General features: G+C 38.2%; 1 protein-coding gene across 1 annotated transcript in view; it reads right to left on the bottom strand.

The window, feature by feature from the left end:
• COG6 (component of oligomeric golgi complex 6) overlaps positions 1 to 22,080 on the bottom strand; it is a 60,275-nt gene extending 38,195 nt beyond the window's left edge. The window contains exons 1-8 of the mRNA XM_018056684.1: positions 21,841 to 22,080; positions 19,203 to 19,346; positions 16,477 to 16,548; positions 14,504 to 14,562; positions 11,060 to 11,171; positions 9,107 to 9,189; positions 8,676 to 8,746; positions 5,578 to 5,671 (exon numbers count right to left, since the gene is read on the bottom strand). Of these exons, the coding sequence (XP_017912173.1) occupies positions 5,578 to 5,671; positions 8,676 to 8,746; positions 9,107 to 9,189; positions 11,060 to 11,171; positions 14,504 to 14,562; positions 16,477 to 16,548; positions 19,203 to 19,346; positions 21,841 to 21,993 (788 nt within the window). The 5' untranslated portion in view covers positions 21,994 to 22,080. The remainder of the gene's footprint in view (positions 1 to 5,577; positions 5,672 to 8,675; positions 8,747 to 9,106; positions 9,190 to 11,059; positions 11,172 to 14,503; positions 14,563 to 16,476; positions 16,549 to 19,202; positions 19,347 to 21,840) is intronic.

Raw genomic sequence — 23,610 nt, 5'->3', positions numbered from 1 at the left:
ATAAATAACTTTATCATAGTGAAAATCGAATCCAAAGGTGCATCTTTTTATGTCTAAGAAGGAACGCAGGGATTTACAATCAGTAACAGAGCTTGTGGCAATAAAGGGTAGAGCAGGGGATCTGGTAAAAGTAAAATTTGAGACAAGGTGGAAACCCTGAATTCTACAGGTTTCAGCGCCCACCCCTTGTCCAAACAATGACACTCCATTGCACACAGAAAGCCCAGTATATGGTTCTCAGAGGCTGGTTACAGTTAGAACTCTGCAATTCAAAATATAAGACTTTTCCTTCTACATTAAAAAACTCTCACGTATATTATTACAATACCACCAAAATTTGTCCAAAGTATACCAAATACCACCAAAATATACTATTCATATGTAAAAGCTTATTTTGACTCCAATGTTAAACATATTACATGCTACTTGAATTTACTGAACAGTTATGCATTAAGAGCAAATACTTTCTTTTACATATATTTACAAGTTATCAATTATAGTCGATGGGGCCAGAGGGAAGACGAATTTCAAGGCGGAGGAAATTTTTAGGGAAAAAAGACTTTGAACTGGAAGCTCAGACCATTTGGGGTCAAATGATAGGACAGCTTAAAGTTACCAAGAGTCTCTGTCTCCCTAACTAGAATCAGCCTTTGCTTCTCACTGGTGCCGCTATCGCCCAACTGAAAGTTCTGGTTTAAAGACACACAGGAAAACAAAATATTTTTTCGTAGTCCCATGCCAGCAGATTCTAGATCCATGAACTTTTACATCTCTGAACAGTACTCTACTAAATGTTGAAAATTATTTCATTACCCTACATATAGAGAAAAGTTACAAAAATTTCACCAAAGTTTGCAAAAGAATTTCTTAGGCTACACTGCTTTCTTTAATCTGCTATTGATTTCATGAAAAAAACCCACATTTTTTTTTTTTAACAGAAGAAAGCTAGAAATGGGGCATATTTTTAAATGAAAGTGTAATGAGGCAATCAATAGCAATAAATTGTTAGGACTCTGAGCCTTCTTAAAGGACTATGTACCAGTAACCAGATCATGGTTGTGTGTGGTTTTGGTTTTAGTTAAAAGGAAATGGTTTTGAAATTCCACGCAGTGACATACCAGCAATACGTCAAGATGAAAATGCAGTTATCAAGCTAAGTTTTGCAAAAGTGCACAGTTGCTTTACATTCACTTTGTTTTTTTAAACAAATTAGAACCAAGGTGCTTATATCTATTTCTTCCCTCATGCTCTTAAAAATGTAAATGCTTAGGGTACAGAGTGCCTTCCTTTAAAGACCATCAGTTCTATGAAGTGACTTGTGATCAGATTTATGACAGCACAAAATTCACAAACTTTTTAAATATGTAAAACTTATCTTCCCCTGGGGACCCAAATGACTGCATAATAAACAGAAACAATGTAACTTCTGTTTCTAGGACTATTCACTGTGACCACAAGTTATATTAAAAACCAGTGAATCCACTGGCATTTTAAATGCGGGGAGGGGCAAATTTAAAAGTCTGACAAACACTAGAATCTAATCTTTTTACTATAAAATATAAATAAACATTAATATTAATGTTAATTTTCCTGCAACAGATATAATTTGAAGCAAGAAGAGCATGAGCTGAAATGAACCTTTAGTGGTATCTGAAGACATGAAATCTCTTTTCCCAGAGACAAAAGAAAATTTCCTTGACCAAAAAGGGACTCTTTTCCAACAAAGGTCAAAAACTGAAAATGCAGGTTTACAAAAGTGAATGTCAAAATTATGCAAATATTCTAAAATGCCTCTAGTTAAAAAACCAATATCCCCAGTTTTTATGTTTATCCATAATAGAAAAGGAAAAATTCTGGTCAAAAAGCAAATAAAATGAAAAAATTTTGTCCAAAAAAAGTAAAATAATAATGTAAAAGCCTCTCTAAGAAATGCAAGAAATAAAGAATGAAAAAAAATCAGCATTGTATATATTACTATATCCTTTAATAATTGACATGCTGAAGGTTTACCAGTGAAAAGAAGACAACATCAATTTGTCCATTTCTACTTGGAATAAATTTCCTTTTGAAAACACTTCTGTACTTGATGTATTAAAAGTTAATAATGCATTAGCATTCCAGTTACATAAGACCTAATAAAACCTGAGTATGACAATTCTCCCCAAAGACTTTAATAACTGCATTTTCTTAAATGTGATACCTATACATTTGAGACCCAATAATGAAGAGTGAAGCTTCTATACTTTATTTAAATCAAGTTCATATAGCGCCATCTGGTGGTTAACATAATACATTATAAAGTCTGTCCCTAAATTTAAGGAAACCACCGCTTTGAAAACATGTGATTACTTAAAATGAAAGGCCAACTTTCTTTTTCAGCGTTGATCTTATGGTACTTCAGTTCAGTTCAGTTGCTCAGTCGTGTCCGACTCTTTGCGACCCCATGAATCGCAGCACACCAGGCCTCCCTGTCCATCGCCAACTCCCAGAGTTCACTCAGACTCATGTCCATCAAGTCAGTGATGCCATCCAGCCATCTCATCCTCTGTCGTCCCCTTCTCCTCCTGCCCTCAATCCCTCCCAGCATCAGAGTCTTTTCCAGTGAGTCAACTCTTCGCATGAGGTGGCCAAAGTACTGGAGTTTCAGCTTCAGCATCATTCCTTCCAAAGAAATCCCAGGGTTGATCTCCTTCAGAATGGACTGGTTGGATCTCCTTGCAGTCCAAGGGACTCTCAAGAGTCTTCTCCAACACCACAGTTCAAAAGCATCAATTCTTCGGCTCTCAGCTTTCTTTATAGTCCAACTCTCACAACCATACATGACCACTGGAAAAACCATAGCCTTGACTAGATGGACCTTAGTTGCCAGCAAAGTAATGTCTCTGCTTTTGAATATGCTATCTAGGTTGGTCATAACTTTTCTTCCAAGGACTAAGCGTCTTTTCATTTCATGGCTGCAGTCACCATCTGCAGTGATTTTGGAGCCCCAAATAATAAAGTCTGACACTGTTTCCACTGTTTCCCCATCTATTTCCCATGAAGTGATGCTAAAAGTTTCCTTCTCCCGCATTCAACATCCAAGTGTTTAACCATCCATACTGCACTATGGCCCCCATCCCCTGTGTGTCCTGTGAAGATACATCTTCTTTGCCTATTTCAGTTCTACTGTCTCTCAAGCATTTTGCTTTGCTGTCAGGTGGGCCTTAAATACACTTCTCTTTAGCTAAAAATTTTCCACTTTATTTCCTTTCAAAATAAAAATAATAGCCAGTACTTTGTGATGAGTAAAGCATGATGTTCAACACCTTATGAGAACATTCCAATTTTAATCTTCACAACAAGCCAGCAAGACAAGCACTATTTTCATCCTCATTTCACAGCTCAAGAAAACTGAAGCCTATAAAGGTATGTGGGTTCATCAAAAAATCTAAAAAAAAAACAAAACAAAACACACAAACACACACCCAGTCTAACTCAGAGCCCACGATTTAAACCATTATGCAATACTGCTCCTTTCCAAGTGTTGATTGAGAATCAAAACTTAGAAAAAATACATTTATACGGTAGAAGTCAGCTGACCTTTTCAGAAGCCCAAAATACATGAAGACCTTTTTAAAAAACAATTAACCTTGTGAACAAATATGAATCTGTGGACACTGTTACACATCATTGAACAAGCACCAAATGTTTCAGGTACTATAATTATAATCAAACACCCATACCTTACAGTGAAAAAACTGGGAAAGAAATTTCAAAGACGCTAAGATCTGCTGAGCTGACGGTCAATAATGAGCATCAGCTTATCCCAGGAACCTGCAGAACATGCAGATCTATGTGATCCAGCTCCTGCTACTAACCCAGCAACCAGCTTCTGCGAGTCCCTAGAGGTGCACGTTCCTCCTCAATCCATGCACTAGCACCTGCTGTTCCCTAAATCTGGGATGTTCTCACCTCGCTTTTCATCTTGGAAAATGCTTATTAACCTTCAGAACTCACTTTATACCTACTTCCCGGAAGAAACTTCCTCTAATGTACACCCCTTTCCCCACCACCGACTACTCGAGCCACAAAGCACTTGAGACTTGACTTTTAGAAAAGCACTTAATGTATACGTTAAAGCTGATTTGTTTACGTCTGGTTCCATAAAGTAAAGCAAGTTGAAGGCGATGTTTTATTGATGGTAAGCGTGTCACACTTGGAACTGTGCTTAACATATAGTGAGTACTCAATAAGTAACACTGGGGTGTGATTATTTTATGTATCTGTCAAGTCCCATCATTTGTGTTCTAAAATCTTATTACAGGACAAGTAATGTTCTAATCAGAAAACAGAGTTACAAGGAAATCTTCTAAAAATATAGAATCATATAGAAGACATGACTCAGAGCAGGACTGAATCCATGAGTTCTCTGGCTTTCTGTTTCCCGAATTTTAACTCCCTACATGGTCTTCCCATGTTCACACTATTCCAGACATTAAGAATGAAACAGGATTTGAAGGAATGGATAAAAAGATGTGGGACATGTATACAAGGGACTATTACTCAGCCATTAAAAGAACAAAATAGTGCCATTTGCGGCAACATGGATGGACCTAGAGTGTCATACTGAGTCAAGTAAGCCAGACAGAGAAGGAGAAATAGCATATGACAACCTGTGTATGTGGAATGTAAAAACAAATGGTAACAGATGAACTCATTTACAAAACAGAAAGATGCACAGACTTAGAAAATGAACTTATGGTTGATGAAGGGGAAGGGGTCGTTAGGGAGTTTGAGAAGGGCATGTACTCGTTGCTATATTCAAAACGGATAACCAACAAGGACCTACTGTACAGCACATGGAACTCTACTCAATGTTATACGCAAACCTGGATGAGAGGGAGGCCTAGGGGAGAACGGATACATGTATATGTATGGCCGAGTCCCTTCCCTGTTCTCTTGAAACTAACACAGTACTGTTAATTGCCTATACCCCAATACAAACTAAAAGGTTTAAAGACTGAAGACAAAAAAAGGACTTGAAAAGTAAAAGAAAACTAAAACACAGAAAAATAAAAAATATATAATAATGCATGAAGTTCTTATCCAAAGCATTATCACAGAGCACCTGGCTGCCATAACTTACAGGATTAAAAACCTGAACTCTTTCTTTTCTGGAATCCTACTAATGGAATTCTAATTTTAAATCTTCTTTTCTCATCTCTGGGTAATAATTATTTATTAGTCTATTTGACTTCCACCCCTCCAGGGCAGTGTTAATACAGGAGTTTTAGTTACATACAATTCCAAGGTAATCAATGAGATGGTAGAATGTGGGAAAGACCTTAACCTCTGAATAAATAAGAGACAGTCTAGATATTGGGACATCTTGGTTTTTATATGTGTGTTGCATTCCTATAGCATTAATATGCAATTAGGCAGATGCTCCAGTGGTACCCAGATGAAATAAAAATATCACTGTAAATTATCATATGGCTCAAATTATTGTATATAAATTTGATTAACACTGAAATTCAATATAAATTACCAAAGGAAAAGCAAATCTGCTTTTTTATGAATTAGGAAAAAGTCACTCACTTATATAAGACAGGTCTGTCCTGCAGGGCTTCCATTGCCTGAGTCAGTACTGGAGATACGTCACATGATTCTTGTGTCAAGGCTCTGCATTCACCTGAAAAAGAATTAACCTTGTAATACTTGTTAAAATACAGTTAGGCCTTTATTATGCCCATTGAACAACCAGAGTCTAAATACCACATTTAAAAAATGCTTGGAAAAGCCTAAAGAACATACCAATAAAAAACTAGCTAATGCTGCTAAACTAAACATTCAAGCTTATATATCTATTTAACTTCAATAGACCATATCTGCTATGTGGTATACAACACATTTTATAAGAAACTAGAGTTCTGAAGAAACCAATCAATGAACAAACATACACTAAATAACTGCTATGCTGCTGCTGCTGCTGCTGCTGCTGCTGCTGCTGCTGCTGCTGCTGCTGCTGCTGCGTCGCTTCAGTCGTGTCCGACTCTGTGCGACCCCACAGACAACAGCCAGCAGGCTCCCCCGTCCCTGGGATTCTCCAGGCAAGAACACCGGAGTGGGTTGCCATTTCCTTCTCCAATGCAGGAAAGTGAAGTCACTCAGTCATGTCCAACTCTTAGGGACTCCATGGACTGCAGCCTACCAGACTCCTCCGTTCATGGGATTTTCCAGGCAAGAGTACTGGGGTGGGGTGCCATTGCCTTCTCCGAATAACTGCTATACACACAGCAATGTCAAAAAGGGAAGGGAATACTAAATATTCATCACCAGTTCTTTACCCCAGGGGCAATTTTTAAGCAGTTTGCTAGATGTTTATACGTGTAACTAATACATACTAGTAAAATTATATCTACTATTCTATCTACAAAATACTGATTAAATGTCTACTCTGTTCAAAAAACAGGACATGTTCAGAAATTCACAACCTTTGCTAGGTGAAGACCTCATGTTCCTTTGTTTTTAACAGGTAATTCTACTAACACACTATTGAAACATTTTAAAACAAAACTAAATACATAAACCACTTGTGGTAGGCAAAATAATGGTCCTCCCAAGATCCCTAATCACCAAAACCTGTGAATATGTTATCTTATGAAGCAAAAGAGACTTTGCAGATGGAATTAAGGGGATGGACCTTCAGGTCAGTTCAGTTCAGTTGCTCAGTCATGTTCTACTCTTTGCGACCCCATGAACCGCAGCACGCCAGGCCTCCCTGTCTATCACCAACTCCCAGAGTCCACCCAAATCCATCTCTATTGAGTTGGTGATGCCATCCACCCATGTCATCCTATGTCGTCCCCTTTTCCTCCTGCCCTCAATCTTTCCCAGCATCAGAGTCTTTTCAAATGAGTCAGCTCTTGGCATCAGGTGCCCAAAGTATTGGCATTTTAGCTTCAACATCAGTCCTTCCAATGAACACCCAGGACTGGTCTCCTTTAGGATGGACTGGTTGGATCTCCTTGCAGTCCAAGGGACACTCAAGAGTCTTCTCCAACACCACAGTTCAAAAGCATCAATTCTTCAGTGCCCAGCTTTCTTTATAGTCCAACTCTCACATCCATACATGACCATTGGAAAAACCACAGCCTTGACTAGACAGACCTTTGTTGGCAAAGTAATGTCTCCACTTTTTAATATGCTGTCTAGGTTGGTCATAACTTTCCTTCCAAGGAGTAAGTGTCTTTTAATTTCATGGCTATAATCACCATCTGCAGTGATTTTGGAGCCCCCAAAAAAAGTCAACCACTGTGTCCACTGTTTCCCCATCTATTTCCCATGAAGTGATGGGACTGCCTGCCATGATCTTCATTTCCTGAATGTTGAGCTTTAAGCCAACTTTTGCACTCTCCTCTTTCACTTTCATCAAGAGACTCTTTAGTTCCTCTTCACTTTCTGCCATAAGGGTGGTGTCATCTGCATATCTGAGGTTACTGAGATTTCTCCTGGCAATCTTGATTCCAGCTTGTGCTTCCTCCAGCCCAGCGTTTCACATGATGTACTCTGCATAGAAGTTAAATAAGCAGGGTGACAATATACAGCCTTCACATACTCCTTTTCCTATTTGGAACCAGTCTGTTGTTCCATGTCCAGTTCTAACTGTTGCTTCCTGACCTGCATACAGGTTTCTCAAGAGGCAGGTCAGGTGGTCTGGTATTCCCACCTACTTCAGATTTTTCAACAGTTTATTGTGATTCACACAGTCAAAGGCTTTGGCATATCAATAGAGCAGAAATAGATGTTTTTCTGGAACTCTCTTGCTTTTTCCATGATCCAGCGGATGTTGGCAATTTGATCTCTGGTTCCTCTGCCTTTTCTAAAACCAGTATAAACATCTGGAAGTTCACAGTTCACGTATTGCTGAAGCCTGGCTTGGAGAATTTTGAGCATTACTTTACTAGTGTGTGAGATGACCTTAAATTAGGGACATTTTCCCAGATCACTTAAGTGGGTCCAAGGTAATCATCTAGGTCTTAAAAGTGGAAGAGGCTAGCAGAAAAGTCAGAGACATGAGATGGAAGAAGAGACAGGAAAGATTGAAAGTGAGAAAGCGACTCCATCTACCACTGCTGGCTTCAAAGATGGAGGAAGGGGCCACAAGCCAATGCAGGTGGCCTCTAGAAGCGGGAAAACCCTGTAACAGCCGGCAAGGAAACTCAGAGCTCAGTCCTCAGACTCAAAGAACTAAGTTATGCCAAAAAAGTGAATGAGCAAGGCAACAGTTTATTCCCTAGAGGCTCCAGAAATGCATATCTTTTTATTTTAGCATGGTGACTTCTGACTACAGAACTATAAAATGATAAACTTATGTTTTATTTTAAGCCGTTAAGATTGAGATAAATTTGTTACAGCAGCAACAGAAAATTAATTCATTGTAATGATTATGTTAACAACAAGGGATGTCTAATCAACCTTAAGATAATCTGGGGCACAAATACTGACTTTATTATTTTTTCATTTCCATCCTTAATCATATATAGTACCTGTATTATAGTACTTATGAGGCAAACACAAGTTACAGTATGTTCAAATCTTTTGATTACTAAGATCAAAATATGTTATCAAATAAATACTAAGTGAAATAAAATCAAGCATTCATGAATCTAGACTGCATCAAGGAAACCACTTACTTTGAGCCCACCGGTAAAGTCTTTCGTAAGATGTTTCTTGAAGCAAGGCCATTTGCTCCATAATTTCTAAACTAAAAAAATTAAAGATTATAATTAAAAGTTTTAGCCAATAGCTAAATCTAAGAATCTAATTATTTTAATTACAGAATGATTTCGTTATACCCTGTTAACTTTTTATCATTTTGTGGAATACTTTTTTTTTTATAATTTTTTAATCATTAAATAAATGTTGCCAAGTTTTAATACCATCACTTAGACACTCAACTGCTGTTTTACACTAAACATCAGGGTATAACTTCCTCTTTATCCAAAGACACATAAAGATTAAACTTCTATTTTACATAATGCCATACACTTTAGGAATCTGGAAAATCTTTAAAATTTTGCAAATACAAGTGGCAACACAGTCATGAACTGAAAAGGCTACTCACCCTGCTGTTTGTTGGTTTGTACGCAAGAGAACTTTAACATCATTATGAATCTGTTTTACTCTTCCCAGTGCCTTGAAAAAATCCTTTAAAATTAAGAATGTAAATTTAAAGTTTCCATGTTTTCAGGTAAAACTGTATTGCTCTAAATTGAAATATCACAACAAAAGAAAAAGAAATTATTCTACCTACTCTAATGAAGCCTTCCTTATACTGATCTCAACTTTCTCTAAATTTTTATAAAATGTACAATAGATATTTAGTGAACTGAAAGTTGCTCAGTCACATCCCCCAGACTCTTTGTGACCCCATAGACTATACATGAAATTCTTCAAGCCAGAATACTGGAGTGGGTAGCCTTTCCCTTCTCTAGGGGATCTTCCCAACCCAGGGATCAAACCCAGGTCTCCCACATTGCAGGTGAATTCTTTATGAGCTGAGCCACCAGGGAAGCCCATTATTCACATTTTAAAACATACATTAATTCGATGTCTAGTATATGCCAAACAGTGTACTAAGATGCGGAGATTAAAAAGTTTATAAAGACAAAATTTCTGTCTTCAAGACATATACAGTTTTGTGAAAGAGTAATATAAACCTGAAGATTGTAACATAAAGAAAAACACGCTATGTATTACATATCTTAAGATGCAGAAAACCCAGGATGGCTTCATCATCACAGGAGGTGATGGTTTCTGTGTCTATCATATACCCTTTCTTGGCCCCTCATCCAGGAGCGGAATGCAAAGTTGGATGTATAAACATACACGAGTTGACCAATGCTGAACTCCCAGCTTTTTTTCCCTCTATAAAAAGGTACTGGAGCCTTAGTTTCCAGATAGCCACAAATAGTGTTCCAACCATGAAAAGTAGCTGATGAGTTATTTTTCTTTGATGAATAAAAAAATTTTTTAATGTTTTAAAATCCCTAATACTGTTGATTATTTCTGCTGAGGCGGGGGGAGGGAAGGTGTGATGTCACATATTTAAAAAGCACAAAGTTCCTCAAACTATAAAGGCAATAAATACCTATAGGTAAGGTTACAATTCTCTCACCTACTTAACACCCTACACTCAAGGGACGGGTTCCATCCCAGCCCAGGCAGTAAGATAACAGTGACATCTATCAAGAGTCACTCAGTAAGCCCCCGACCCTGGCCCTCCTCAGGAACTCTTCCTGCCCTCAGACCCCAGGCACAAGTTTGCAGTTCCTCCCAGTTAGGACATTAAAAGATTCTTATCAAGAAAAACTGAGTATCTTCAAGGGGAAAAAAAGAGGAATGATAATTTTCCTTGTTGTTTAGCGTTTTGAGAGGCTTTATAGCTTGAAGTTTTGGAAAGAATGGCATGGGTTCAGAAAAGAATCAGATGAAAAGGTAAGGAGTTTCTAATCTCAGGAAAGACCAAAAGTTGTGAAAGAACATGTGATCATTGCAAAATCCCTGCAATGTAAACAGAACACGCCATATAACTGCACTGTAAGGTGGAAGAAAAGAGAACATGTATGTGTGGGGGGAAAGGAGCCGTGGAGGGAGAGGCTAATCACTCTTAGCCCATGGTAGCTCATCCATAGAAAAGAGTTAACATCAATATCCAAAGCATACTCCTTTTCACCAGAGGTCCAGAATACAGAATCTACAAAAGAAGCAATTAACAAGATTGAAAATGGTTGCCAAAGGACTTAGAGATGGAAAGGAGTGGAATAGGTGATGAGGTGATGTAGGCTTTCCTTATAAGCCTTTTTGTACTCTGACTCATAAAAAACAAAAAAGAAGTACACGTACTGCTTTGAAAAAAATAAGATAATTTAAAATCTGTACCTTAAATTGCTCACCTTAAAAACATTTTTAAATCAAAAAAATTTCAGGTGGTAAAATAAAGCCTTAAAAAAGAGTGATTTCTCTATAACATCTGTAACTGCTGTGCTTTAAGTGATTTCAACAGAAAGCAAAGTACCTCAGTGATGGGTCCTTCTCTTGTACCTCGGAGAAGACTCATTTCGTCAGAAGTCAGCTGGAACTTGGATAAGAAGGCATCTGCCACTTGTGCTCTTATTTCTAATCTTTGACTGTAATATTTTTTAAAAGGCAACAGAAAATCAAGCCCATTATGCATTTTACATAGCTTTAAAACAAGTTACATCTCTCATAACTTTTAAGACAAAGACGTGAAACTGTCTCAGTATCTTCAGAAGCCTCATTTCTGTCTCAAATATCAGCAGCTCATCAAGCACGTAGGTGGTCAATTAGCTGATATTGTCCTGCCTCTGCAGAGGGCACAGTAAGAGGCCACAGTAAAATGATGAACTAACCTTTATGCAAAAGGAGAAATAAGTTCATGAATGGTACAGGCAACACAAATCCTTAGCCACTTATATGTATGTGAATAGTTCACCTTATGGTAACAAAGTTGTAAGAGAGACATAAGCCAATTAATTTCTTCTCAGTCACTAAAAAGTTCTAAGCCTTTGAAGCTTGTACATGAAGTACACAAGAAATCAAAATTCAAGCCTATTATTTACTTTAGGTTAGAAACTGAAGTCAAGAACTCATCTAGTAATTCTTCATTAATCCAAAAAAAAAAAAAATCACTCCTCCATTTTGTCTTCCCCACTTTTTCTGCACACTATCATAACAAACAAACAAAAAAACATCTTTTCAGATTATATTATCTGAGTGCAGCCAAGTTAGACTAGCTGGCAATTAGGAAAAAGCACACTTGAGTCTGCAATTAGACCTGCAGGACTGAGCTGGGTCACAATCTAACGGCAAGTCAGGAATACAAACCACATGAGCAGAAATTCAACATTCCTGCCTTCTAGATTTTAGATTTGAAGATATACAAATAAAACTAAAGTGTTTCACTAGTAGTATTCAAAGGGCAGTAATATTCTCCAATTTCAAAATATTCAAATGAAACTGAACAAACACTATCTGAACAGACAGAACAACGCATGCCATCTGTGTTTTGTTTGGACTCTTGGGTTTCCAGGTTTAAGTTCACTATGTCAACTGCTACTGACGAATGACAAGAGCTAAAAAGAAAAAGCCCTCCAGGTGGCAGTAATGCTCTATTTTTCTCAAATGACAATGCAAAGCACCTACTTAAATCTATATGGATTTAAAAAACCTATGTCCTTAACTATCTTATTAAGTACGATATCTACAAGTTACCTTAACATGTTTTGTTTTATACTTTCAGAAGCTCAAATCATTATCACACAGCATTTAAATTCATGATAACACTTCATAAAATTCCTTGAGACTGTACAAATTAACCATTTCAATGAAAATCTTTCGGGAGTTTCTTTTGGATCTATCTTCACAGTCAATTTACTGGGCACAAAGGAAAATCAATCTCTTTAGTTTACTTTTTCATTATGTTTTAACTGAATCTAGTACAGCTGACCCTTAAATAATGTGTGGGTCAGGGACTCCTACCCTGCCCTGTACAGAGGAAAATCTGCATATAATGTTACAGCCAGCCCTCTGGAGTAGAAGCTCCAACCCACTGTGGAATGTGTAGGACTACAAAAAAAAAACAAACATATGTAAGTGGACCTGTGCAGTTCAAACCTGTGTTGTTCAAGGGTCAGCTGTTAATTCAGTATGCACACATACTGAGAGAAAATACACCACATTAACAGTAGCTATGTCTAGGTGGTGACGTTACATCTGATTGCAATTTTCTTCAAGTTTTATACACGTAAATAAAAGGAGAAGAAGAAAAATGTGATTTTTGCTTGCCTTCTCCTAACCTTTCACAGGGCAATGAAAGAATATGTATCACATATGTTTTAGATTTTCACATGTATATTTGGGCAAAATAAATTGCCTTTATATTTTTATGTAAACTGTAATATCAAAACCTAAGTTACAGTAAGTACTTTATAGCAAATAGCACAATCAAAATAAAAACTATTAAATAATAAAAAAAAAGAATGAGAACATAAGCAACACAGCTGAGGAAAACTATCTAATTAAGTACAGAAAAGCTTCTGTTTCCAGTTGCCAAAGTCAATGAAGAAACAAGATGTACTACACATCTCTGTCTAAAAAGCGGAGAGGGATATGGAGGGTAGTACTCCTTGAGGTGTGTCAGGTAGTGTGTTCAGCACTTAATATAAATCACTTATCCATCACAACAACCCTGTGATGTAGCTTATAATTCCTTTTTTTCAGATGTGATAACTGAACCTGAAGGAGTTAACAAATAACTCATGTAAGATTAAAAATCTAATGAGCTCTTACCTACGATTTAGATTAGAATTCAGCTCTTCAAGGTCTACATCCTTTCCACTGTAACATACTACACCTCAAAGAAAAACATGAACATTCACGAGAGAGAAATTTGGCTGATGGGCCTTTCCAAGAGACCAAAAAAATACATCATAAATAGTGATTTTGCCAATATTAAAAACAAAGTTCATATATATTCACTCAAAATCACATACTGAATCTACAATGTGTTTTGCACTGAGACATAAAGAGAGAATAAGAGGCTGTCACTGTTCTCAAGGAGCTCAGCTTTGTAGGAAAGAGACTCAATCAAACCAACAATTAGTTACAAGAGATTGTACTACATACTAAAGATGGCAAGAGAAAGATTTAACTCAGGCCAGGAGAAGGCAGTGGCACTCCACTCCAGTACTCTTGCCTGGAAAATCCCATGGACAGAGGAGCCTGGTAGGCTGCAGTTTGAATAAGCTTTGCATACGGGATTGGTGATCTGTTACTCTCTTGGTTTGAGACATAATTTTCAATTGAATCCACACTTGTTCTCATGTCAGCCAACAAAAACATAAGAGAAAAATTCACAGGTGGGTCTCTAACCACAAGGAAACTTCTCTTTCAAAAGATGTGTTGTGATACTAAAAACATTCTAATCTGATGCTCAAGGCACATGCTTAGTTCTGAATACAGAAATTCAACACCTGGACTACTCTGTGAAACCAACCATCTCTTCAGCATAGTGTGCAATTTTCCTCACCATGGTCCATGCACCAATGGGAAAGAGATGTGTGGTGACGGAACAGTTCCGTACCTTGACAATAGCAGCGTACATAATCATTAAGTTAAAAATAAAAGGCAACTGTGAAAAGATAATAAAATTACTAAAAAATTTAAAAATCTACTGCTTGTTTAAAAGAGCAGTCAGTTTTGAATGATATAGCAAACAAACAATACATCATCACTTCCAAAAAGGGATAATCTCAGTCCCAGCTATCAATGTTCCTAAACACTGATTTGTTTTTACTCTTGGATAATAGCTTAAAACCTCATATTTTGTATCATTTTTTAATGACTTTTTTGATTATTTTAACTCTGCTTTGAAGTTATTTATAGTTTTATGAGTTATCTCCAAATTAATGAAGAAGTGATTATATAAAGAAAAGCTTACCTTTCAGCTTGAAGTTTAGTGGTTTTTACTATTAAATCCTGAGTCTGTTCCTTTGCTGCCTAAAATTATAAACATATCTAATATTAGCACATTTCAATTTTATTATATTTCAGAAAACTAACACTGCCAATTACTGGAGTTCAACAGCAAATGAGATCACACTCCAGAACTCAAAGATATAAAAAAGGCCCCAAAATTGAAACAAGATGTTTTAAGGCTCACATACTACATTTAAGAACTCACTCAGGCAGAAAACAACACAATATTGTAATTATCCTCTAATGAAAAATAAATAAATTTTAAAAAAGAAGAACTCAGAATTCTCAATACACACATAATGCTAAGGCTTAAAAGAAAGAAAAAGGTGTCACCATGATGGAAATGAAGACCATGGCATCTGGTCCCATCACTTCATGGGAAATATATGGGGAAACAGTGGAAACAGTATCAGACTTTATTTTGGGGGGCTCCAAAATCACTGCAGATGGTGACTGCAGCCATGAAATTAAAAGATGCTTACTCCTTGGAAGAAAAGTTATGACCAATCTAGATAGCATGTTCAAAAGCAAAGACACTACTTTGCCAACAAAGGTCCATCTAGTCAAGGCTATGGTTTTTCCTATGGTCATGTATGGATGTGAGAGTTGGACTGTGAAGAAGGCTGAGTGCCGAAGAATTGATGCTTTTGAACTGTGGTGTTGGAGAAGACTCTTGAGAGTCCCTTGAACTGCAAGGAGATCCAACCAGTCCATTCTGAAGGAGATCAGCCCTGGGATTTCTTTGGAAGGAATGATGCTAAAGCTGAAACTCCAGTACTTTGGCCACCTCATGCGAAGAGTTGGCTCACTGGAAAAGACTCTGATGCTGGGAGGGATTGGGGACAGAGGATGAGATGGCTGGATGGCATCACCGACTCGATGGACATGAGTTTGAGTGAACTCTGGGAGTTGGTGATGGACAGGGAGGCCTGGCGTGCTGCGATTCATGGGGTCGCAAAGAGTCAGACACGACTGAGGGACTGAACTGACTGAACTGATGCTTTTTAGTGAAACAGAGGCACTGGCAGGGCCAGTGAAGGATGGAAAACATGGCTTCAGTTATGGATGTACTGAATTACCAGGAAATCTCTGAATGAAGTTGTAAGCTAAGTCACTGATACTCAATATACAAAAAATACCCCTCACAGAGCGTTCTGGTGAAGATTAGAGATAGCCCCATCTACAAGACAGAGTGCTGTTCCTGACCAAGTCATACTAAGCAATCCTCTCTACCCTGCACCAGAGCTGAAAGGATCAGGAATGAAAACTTGATGAAAAGGTATTTCAAAGACTAGGAAAACATTTATAAGGTGAACTGAAACAAACAAGTGTAGCCAATGAGATTCTCTCTCAGTGACCTGAACTGGGCAATACTATAAGATAAGTCAGTAATGAGAGGAGAAACAAGTCAGTGGTTGGAGACAGGTAGAGACATAAAAGCATTAAACGAATCAGAAGTATGTAGATCAATGCTAACTTGCAGCCAAACTAGGGGTTTAGACTGCTTTAATAAATGGCCCTACACTTACAGACATTTTCCTGAGATATTTTTTAGAGTGAGTATAAATCATAATTAAGCTGGATCTTCACTGGGCATAGCTTTAGTCTGAAAGTTTCCTAAGGCTTTCTACTAAGGAATTTATTTCTGCTGCATTTGTGGAATATTATGGAATTCAAAAGTTTATCAAAACTTCACACAGTTATCTCTATACTGGCAAGATCGAAATACAAAGGTTTCTGGAGTTAACTGCACAATATTAGTAAACCATCACTGAAGAAACACAAAGAGAGTTATAGTTTTTAAAAATTTACATTCGAACATACTACAGGGCATGATGTATCAGATAGCCACACATTCTGTAGACTTATCTAGCAATTTCTGAAAGTTTACTCTGTTATCAGGAACTAGGTTAAAACGCAGTCAGTATACTGGACCTGTAGGCGACTTGTCATATCTTTACAACAGCTGCTCATTGCTTGAACATCTTCATGTATGCTTTCAAGCTCCTGAAAAGGAAAAAAGTAACATTAGATATGGTTAAAGCATTAGATAAAGAAATTTCTCTTATTTTAGCCAAATCTTTATTTTTGTTCCATGATATTCTTTTGCCAAAGCATGACAAAAGATTCTGTATTTAAGACTGAAAATGATTAAAAAGAATAACGTCTAGAATATGAAAAGATATTTTTAAAAACTAGCATATTTCTTTTTAGAAAGGGTCTGATAATAGGAAAATGGAAAATTTTTAAGAATATGAATACGTGTTTATTCATATTCTCATACTAAGAATTTATCCTAAGAAATTAACCAAATAAGTGTGCAACAATATATGTAAGAGATGATCAACACAGAGTTGCCTAAAACAAATGACAAGTGTGAAACATTTCCAACCACACAATGGAAATCTGTGCATCCATTAACAATGATAATATCTATGCACACACACGTGTGTTATTATGGAAAGATGTCTATATAAGCCTAAAAAGGGGCTCATAAAACACATACAACATCTCCCCATGTTTTTTTCAGAAAAATACACATATATGTGTGCAGAAGAACACAAGGAAAGTCCTGAAGGGCCACACAATAAAATACTGACATTATTTTTGTGTAATAGAATCATAAGTAATAGTTCTATTTCTGACCTTACCATTTATCCTAAACAGCTTTGAAGTGAATAGAAGAATGATTTCTAAATAGCAATAAATATCAGCAACAGCAAACAGATACAAATAGGCAAACTAATCTATTTCCTTAAATTTCACTGTACAATCTAATGAGACTAGCACTATATTATTAGCCAACTAGGTCAAGAATAACTTATTCTTAATATTTACTTTAGCAAAAGGCAACCCTTTCCAGTATTCTTGCTTGGAAAATCCCATGGACAGAGGAGCCTGGCGGGCTACCGTCCATGGGGCTGCAAAGAGTTGGACACGGCTGAGGGACTAAGCATGCACTATAGTACACCGAATGAATCTGACTTGTAAATAATATAGTATTGCTCATGGACATAAACATGTTTGACGAGCTTCAGTCCACTGCAGTCATTCTTACTGATCCACAAATCATCCTACCTTTGACCAGTGGAAACCCCTTAACTTAGCTCCACAGTCCTTTTGACACTTCCCAGTAGCCTTTTATGGCTTCCTCGCTTTGGTACTTCTTTTCAGTGGGAAATGGTGTTTAAAGAGTACACGTTAGACGTGCTCATCACTACTATTCCTCCCTAGTTTTATGAACACTACCAAACTTCCCTTTCAACCTTCCAGATTATTAGACTTCAGCCAAGGAAATCCTACTGCACAGCTAAAAGCAGTCTACGCTGGACTTCCCTGGTGGTCTCTGGTTAAGAATCTGCCTGCCAGTGCAGGGAAAACAGGGTTCAATCCCTGGTCTGGGGAGATCCCACAGGCAGCAGAACAACAAACCTCGTGTACCACGACTACTGAAGCCTGAGCACCTAGAACCTGTACACTGCAATGCAGAGTAGCTCCTACTCATCACAACCAGAGAAAGCCCACGTGAAGCAACGAAGACCCAGCGCGGCCGCAAACAAACAAATAACAAATCTTTAAAAAAAAAATAGCCTGGTGTTTATTAAGCACTCGCTGGTACCATATATGACACTTTCATACAACTCACATAGAAATATTAACTATGTAATATCACTCTAATTTAAGGTAATTAATAACATGACATAAAAAATAAAATTCATTTTCACTTTATGATGAGTAGACTGCTCACTCAAATATAATGAATAATTATTTATTAGCTGAAGTAAATGATTTTAATTAATCTGAAAATTTCATAATTTAGGATGCAGTAAGGTTCAGTTCAGTTCAGTCGCTCAGTCGTGTCCGACTCTTTGCGACCCCATGAATCGCAGCACGCCAGGCCTCCCTGTCCATCACCAGCTCCCGGAGTTCACTCAGACTCACGTCCAACGAGTCAGTGATGCCATCCAGCCATCTCATCCTCTGTCGTCCCCTTCTCCTGCCCCCAATCCCTCCCAGCATCAGAGTCTTTTCCAATGAGCCAACTCTTTGCATGAGGTGCCAAAGTACTGGAGTTTCAGCTTTAGCATCATTCCTTCCAAAGAAATCCCAGGGCTAATCTTCTTCAGAATGGACTGGTTGGATCTCCTTGCAGTTCAAGGGACTCTCAAGAGTCTTCTCCAACACCACAGTTCAAAAGCATCAACTCTCCGGCGCTCAGCCTTTTTCACAGTCCAACTCTCACATCCATACATGACTACTGGGAAAACCATAGCCTTGACTAGACGGACCTCGGTCCCTATTAATCTCCAGTGGAAAAATAGTTATCCAAGGGAGGTGTATTCAACGAGAGACTATTTCTACCGGAAAATCACTCAGAGAAATGATTTTTTGTTGCTGTTTAAAATGCTAAAATTCATAAAAGAATTTCCCAGAGCAAATATTTCAATGTTCTAAGAAGCAGCATTTGTGGAGGTTACAGATTTAGAAATCACACCAATCCAAAGAAAGATGCTGCTCAAGGAATTGTTAATAGTTATATTTTCTATTTGAACATGGTACACAAATAGCAAGCATATCAACTCTATTCATAAAAAAACTTAGCACAAAGCCAAGCATACAGTAAGCTCTCAATAAATGCTAAATGAAAAGAGTTTACATACTTCTTTCACTTCCTTGAAAATGCTTACAAACTCTTCATTGATGGCTAAACTTCTGCGTTCAATATCACCACGTAAATTTCTTCGAGTCCGCAAACTATTTTCAACAAAAAAGGTTGACAGTGCCTTAAGAGCTTCCAACATCTCCTACATAATTGAAAATAAAAGAATATTATTGGGACCAATTTTCAAATGTTTTTCTAATCTTAAGCAAAAACTTACTGAAATCATTTCCCAAGAATTTATTTCCATTACACAATCCAAAAAATACCAGAAGACTTTCACATTACTGAACAGCAAACTTATTTCTGAAACACAGAAAGGACATATTTACTTGTGCATCATGACATATATACAAGGTCATTCATTGCAGGATTGTTTGAAATTGCAAAGATTAGAAAGAACCTTAATGTTCACCTAAAAAAGACTGGTTAAAGAGACTTTTATACAGCCATTGAAAAGAATTGGAAATTCTGTATGTACTTACATAGCGTGAGCTTCAAGATATAAGTAAGTGAAACAAAAAGTTACAGAAACATCTATAACACCAGATATTTAAAAAAAAAAGGACTATGTACAGTACATGTGTATTTACTGGTGCCTGCATAAACCAACTCTGGAAGGCTATATCTAAAAAATAAGTACTAATGGTAGCTTCTAAGCTAGGAACTGAGCAACTGGGAGCCGAACTTAGACTTAAGAGAGGAAAGCCTCTCTGAGATGACTTCTGAACCAAAATAACTCAAGCAAGATTTGACAGTGGCCAGCGGCTTAGCCCAAGATGGTTTAAGCAGATAAAAAAGATACTCCAAAAAAATTAGAATATATTTTTCAAGATTGAGCCTATAGGATTTGTAATGGATTGGATGTGAGATGTGGGGGAAAAGAAAACAACAGGAATAAAAAAAAAAAAAACCACTTATACGTTTCTTGTATGAAGGGTAAATGGTGATGTCCTTTACTAACAGGGGAAGAGAACCAGTTTGGAAGAAAAGCAAGAATTCTGGCCATGCCGTCTGTGTGATATGGATCAGGTATCCACCTGGAGGTGTCATGCAGACAACTGGAGCTTGGTAGAGATGTCAGGGACAGGATTAGAAATTAGAGAATCATCATGCTTTTTACTATTTAAAAAGGTATGAGACTAAAAGAGTTCTTTAACAGAGAGAACATGGGTAGAGGCCAGAGGACCAAGTCCATTGTGTCCAATAACACCCTAAATCCTACAGACAGAAATTCCTACACCTGAACTAATACATGTTCAAACAGGCTGAACTTTCCATGTTTTGATTACGCTATCATAAAAACACCGGACACATTTGGTTACTCACCTAAATCTAACACTATACTGCAAGTCAACTATACTTTAATTTTTTTAAATGGCTGGAATGACAAAAACTGTAAGGCTATTTAAATTCAATTTAATATTTAAGAGACAGAAAAATATCTTTAGCTATAAATATTTATGGCAAAAAATAGATAAAATAAAGCTGTTTATTTTTTGGAACACAGCCTTGATACATCCTGGAGTCGAGGCTAAATGAGTGGTCAGTAAAAGCTAAATGAACAAAATCACACAGACTAGGGGACAAATGACAGCTCGCCAGTTACTAGATATATGTCTTAACCCAGAGACACTCTCTCCATACCTTATTTTTCTCATGAGTAAAAAAGAAATAATGTTAATTTACCAGAGCAGCTGTATTAAGAGAAGATCCATGTCAATAATAGGCACTTTAAACCGTTAATAAACTGTATAAAATTAACATTTACTGAGAATTAACAAGAAACAACTCCTGCAGCGCTGTGCTGAGCATTTCACCTGGTTTCTCTTATTGAACCCTCGCAACAACCCTGAGAAAGTAACTTGCAGTATTCCCAATTTGGAGATTTAACATCAGCTTAGAGAAGTTAAGGAACTTACTCAAACCAGAATGCACCAGTTTGCTGGTTATATCTAATAAGTGGTGGTCCTAAAGACCACCTTTCTTAGTCATCATGGTATAATGTGGACCATCTCCCCTGGTGGCTCAGACGGTAGAGCGTCTGCCTACAATGCGGGAGACCTGGGTTCGATCCCTGGGTCGGGAAGATCCTCTGGAGAAGGAAACGGCAATCCACTCCAGTACTCTTGCCAGGAAAATCCCATGGACGGAGGAGCCTGGTAGGCTACATCTATGGGGTCGCAAAGAGTCGGACACGACTGAGCGACTTCACTTTCTTCCTCATCATAGTATAATGTTAATCTTTTACACACAAATTCTTATCGATAGCTTACTGTCAGATGCCTACACATTTACCTATAAAACTCACTTGTTTATATTTTTTTTTCTTTATGCCGTTATGGCATGACCAACACCTGTCGGGGTCAGGGAGAACCCCTCTTCCACCGTTTGCTGTCCGGACCCAGAATCTTCGAGGAACCGTTTTAAATAAATAGAGGTACACCCTGGAAACCTTTTCGTTTTTCCAGGGTCTCCTCGGCTTCCCCATTCTCACCTGCCCCACGTCGGCAACGTAGCCTGGGGTGACCCCCTCGAGGCGAAGACAAGGAACAAGCGCGAGGGCGCCGGACAGACGATCACCCCCCGACCCCGGCTCCCAGGGATGCGCGACCCTCGGCCCCTCCAGCCCCGCTCACCTTGTCGTTGTCCAGCCGGGTGTCCAAGATCTTACGCAGTTTCCGCGACAGCGGGTTGCTGGTCTGCGCCGAGGTCCCGCCGGTCCCATTATTGAGGCCGTTGGCAGCCCCGGTCGCGGGCACTACGACTACTTCCCCGCTGCCCTCGGCCATAGCGCCTGGCGTCCCGCCTCTGGACAGGCGCCGGCCACCTCAGCGCAGGAAAGGGACGCGCCAGTAGCCGCGTAGCGCGCATGCGCGGAAAGGCCGCGCATGCGCCCTCGGACGGCTGTGCCCCGCCCCCTCCTGTTCAGCCCGGCTCGTAGGAAGCCGGTTGGTCGGCGCGGGGCGGGGAGGTGGGCGGGGAGTAGAGAAATCGAGGGAGGCGGAGCAAGATTTCAGGCTGAAAGGAGGAGACTCACGTGAGACTGGGTTTGCAAAGTGCACTGGAATTCAAATCAGGTGTAGAGCTGGGGTATTACGATTTATGGGATTAAAGAGATTTCGTAATCCTCAATCTGTGAAAGTCTGAGCTAGACTTACAAACACTGAGACCTGTGCCTGGGCGAATACGTTCAGTTAAAGCTAATTCTAGTTAAGTTCACTTAATACTGTGCAGCCGTTTCCCGCTATGAAGGAGATTTAAATGTGGATGCGCAAAGAATTCCTAAATACAGTATGTGAAAAAACCAAGGTGCGTTACAGTGTGTGTAGTGTGATCACCGTGTGTGTGTGTGTGAAATACCGGTACGTGTAAATTTGGGCTTTTTTTTCTTTTTTAGGATGGCATTCCTTTAGCGGACAGATTTGCACTTTTCATTTTGTACCTTTCCAAACAGACTGAAGTTTTCTAATCTCCCTCATGTGTTACTGAATATATTAACTGAGTACATTAAGGTAGGGGGCCCACTTTTCTGTGTTTATTTGTACTTCTCTGAATTTGCAATTGTAATAAAAGGGAACAAGATAATTTGGAAATTAGAAATATAGTAGGATGAAGACAGGAAAATTACTGTAAAATTTAAGGATATTTCTGCTGGGAGGGATTGGGGGCAGGAGGAGAAGGGGACGACAGAGGATGAGATGGCTGGATGGCATCACTGACTCGATGGACGCGAGTCTGAGTGAACTCCGGGAGTTGGTGATGGACAGGGAGGCCTGGCGTGCTGCGATTCATTGGGTCGCAAAGAGTTGGACACGACTGAGCGACTGAACTGAACTGAAAGCCATTTATATGCTTTTTAATATTCACCTATTATTCTTTTATAAGGCTAACTATAAATTTTAAGTTAAGGGCTGGAAATCAATACTTTTAAACTGTTCAATATTTTCCAGCAGTTAAAAACGAATATTCAGGTAAGCCTCACCAGAGATGTAGGTTTTATATATGTATTTATTTTAATATGTGTATGTATAATATTTATATATAACAATTTTATTGAAGATAAGGGTTTTATTTTAGTGAAAATGTAAAGGTATTTATGTATACTAAACGCCTTATGATAATAGACACTGAAAGAATTAGAGACAGGCTCTGACTTAAATATTTTAATTTAGTGAGAGAACAAAGACTTATATATAAAAGAGTAAAGCATTTTTATGTAACCACAGAAGAACCATGCTGAAGTGTAAAATGCGGACATTCTTACCTTCCAAGTAGCAGTTGAACAGAGAGCCTTATCAATTTCCCCGTCTCCTCCTTTGGTTTTTTGTTAAAGCTTTCCTGCTCTTTAGTTTCTGAAATAGGTGGAAGTCACACCATATTGTTCACTGTGACTTTATCAAAATATA

The sequence above is a fragment of the Capra hircus genome, chromosome 12 (assembly GCF_001704415.2).
Source record: "Capra hircus breed San Clemente chromosome 12, ASM170441v1, whole genome shotgun sequence".
NCBI lineage: Eukaryota > Metazoa > Chordata > Mammalia > Artiodactyla > Bovidae > Capra > Capra hircus.
The sequence above is the reverse complement of the archived record's forward strand: the minus strand, read 5'-3'. Positions and strand labels throughout refer to the sequence as shown.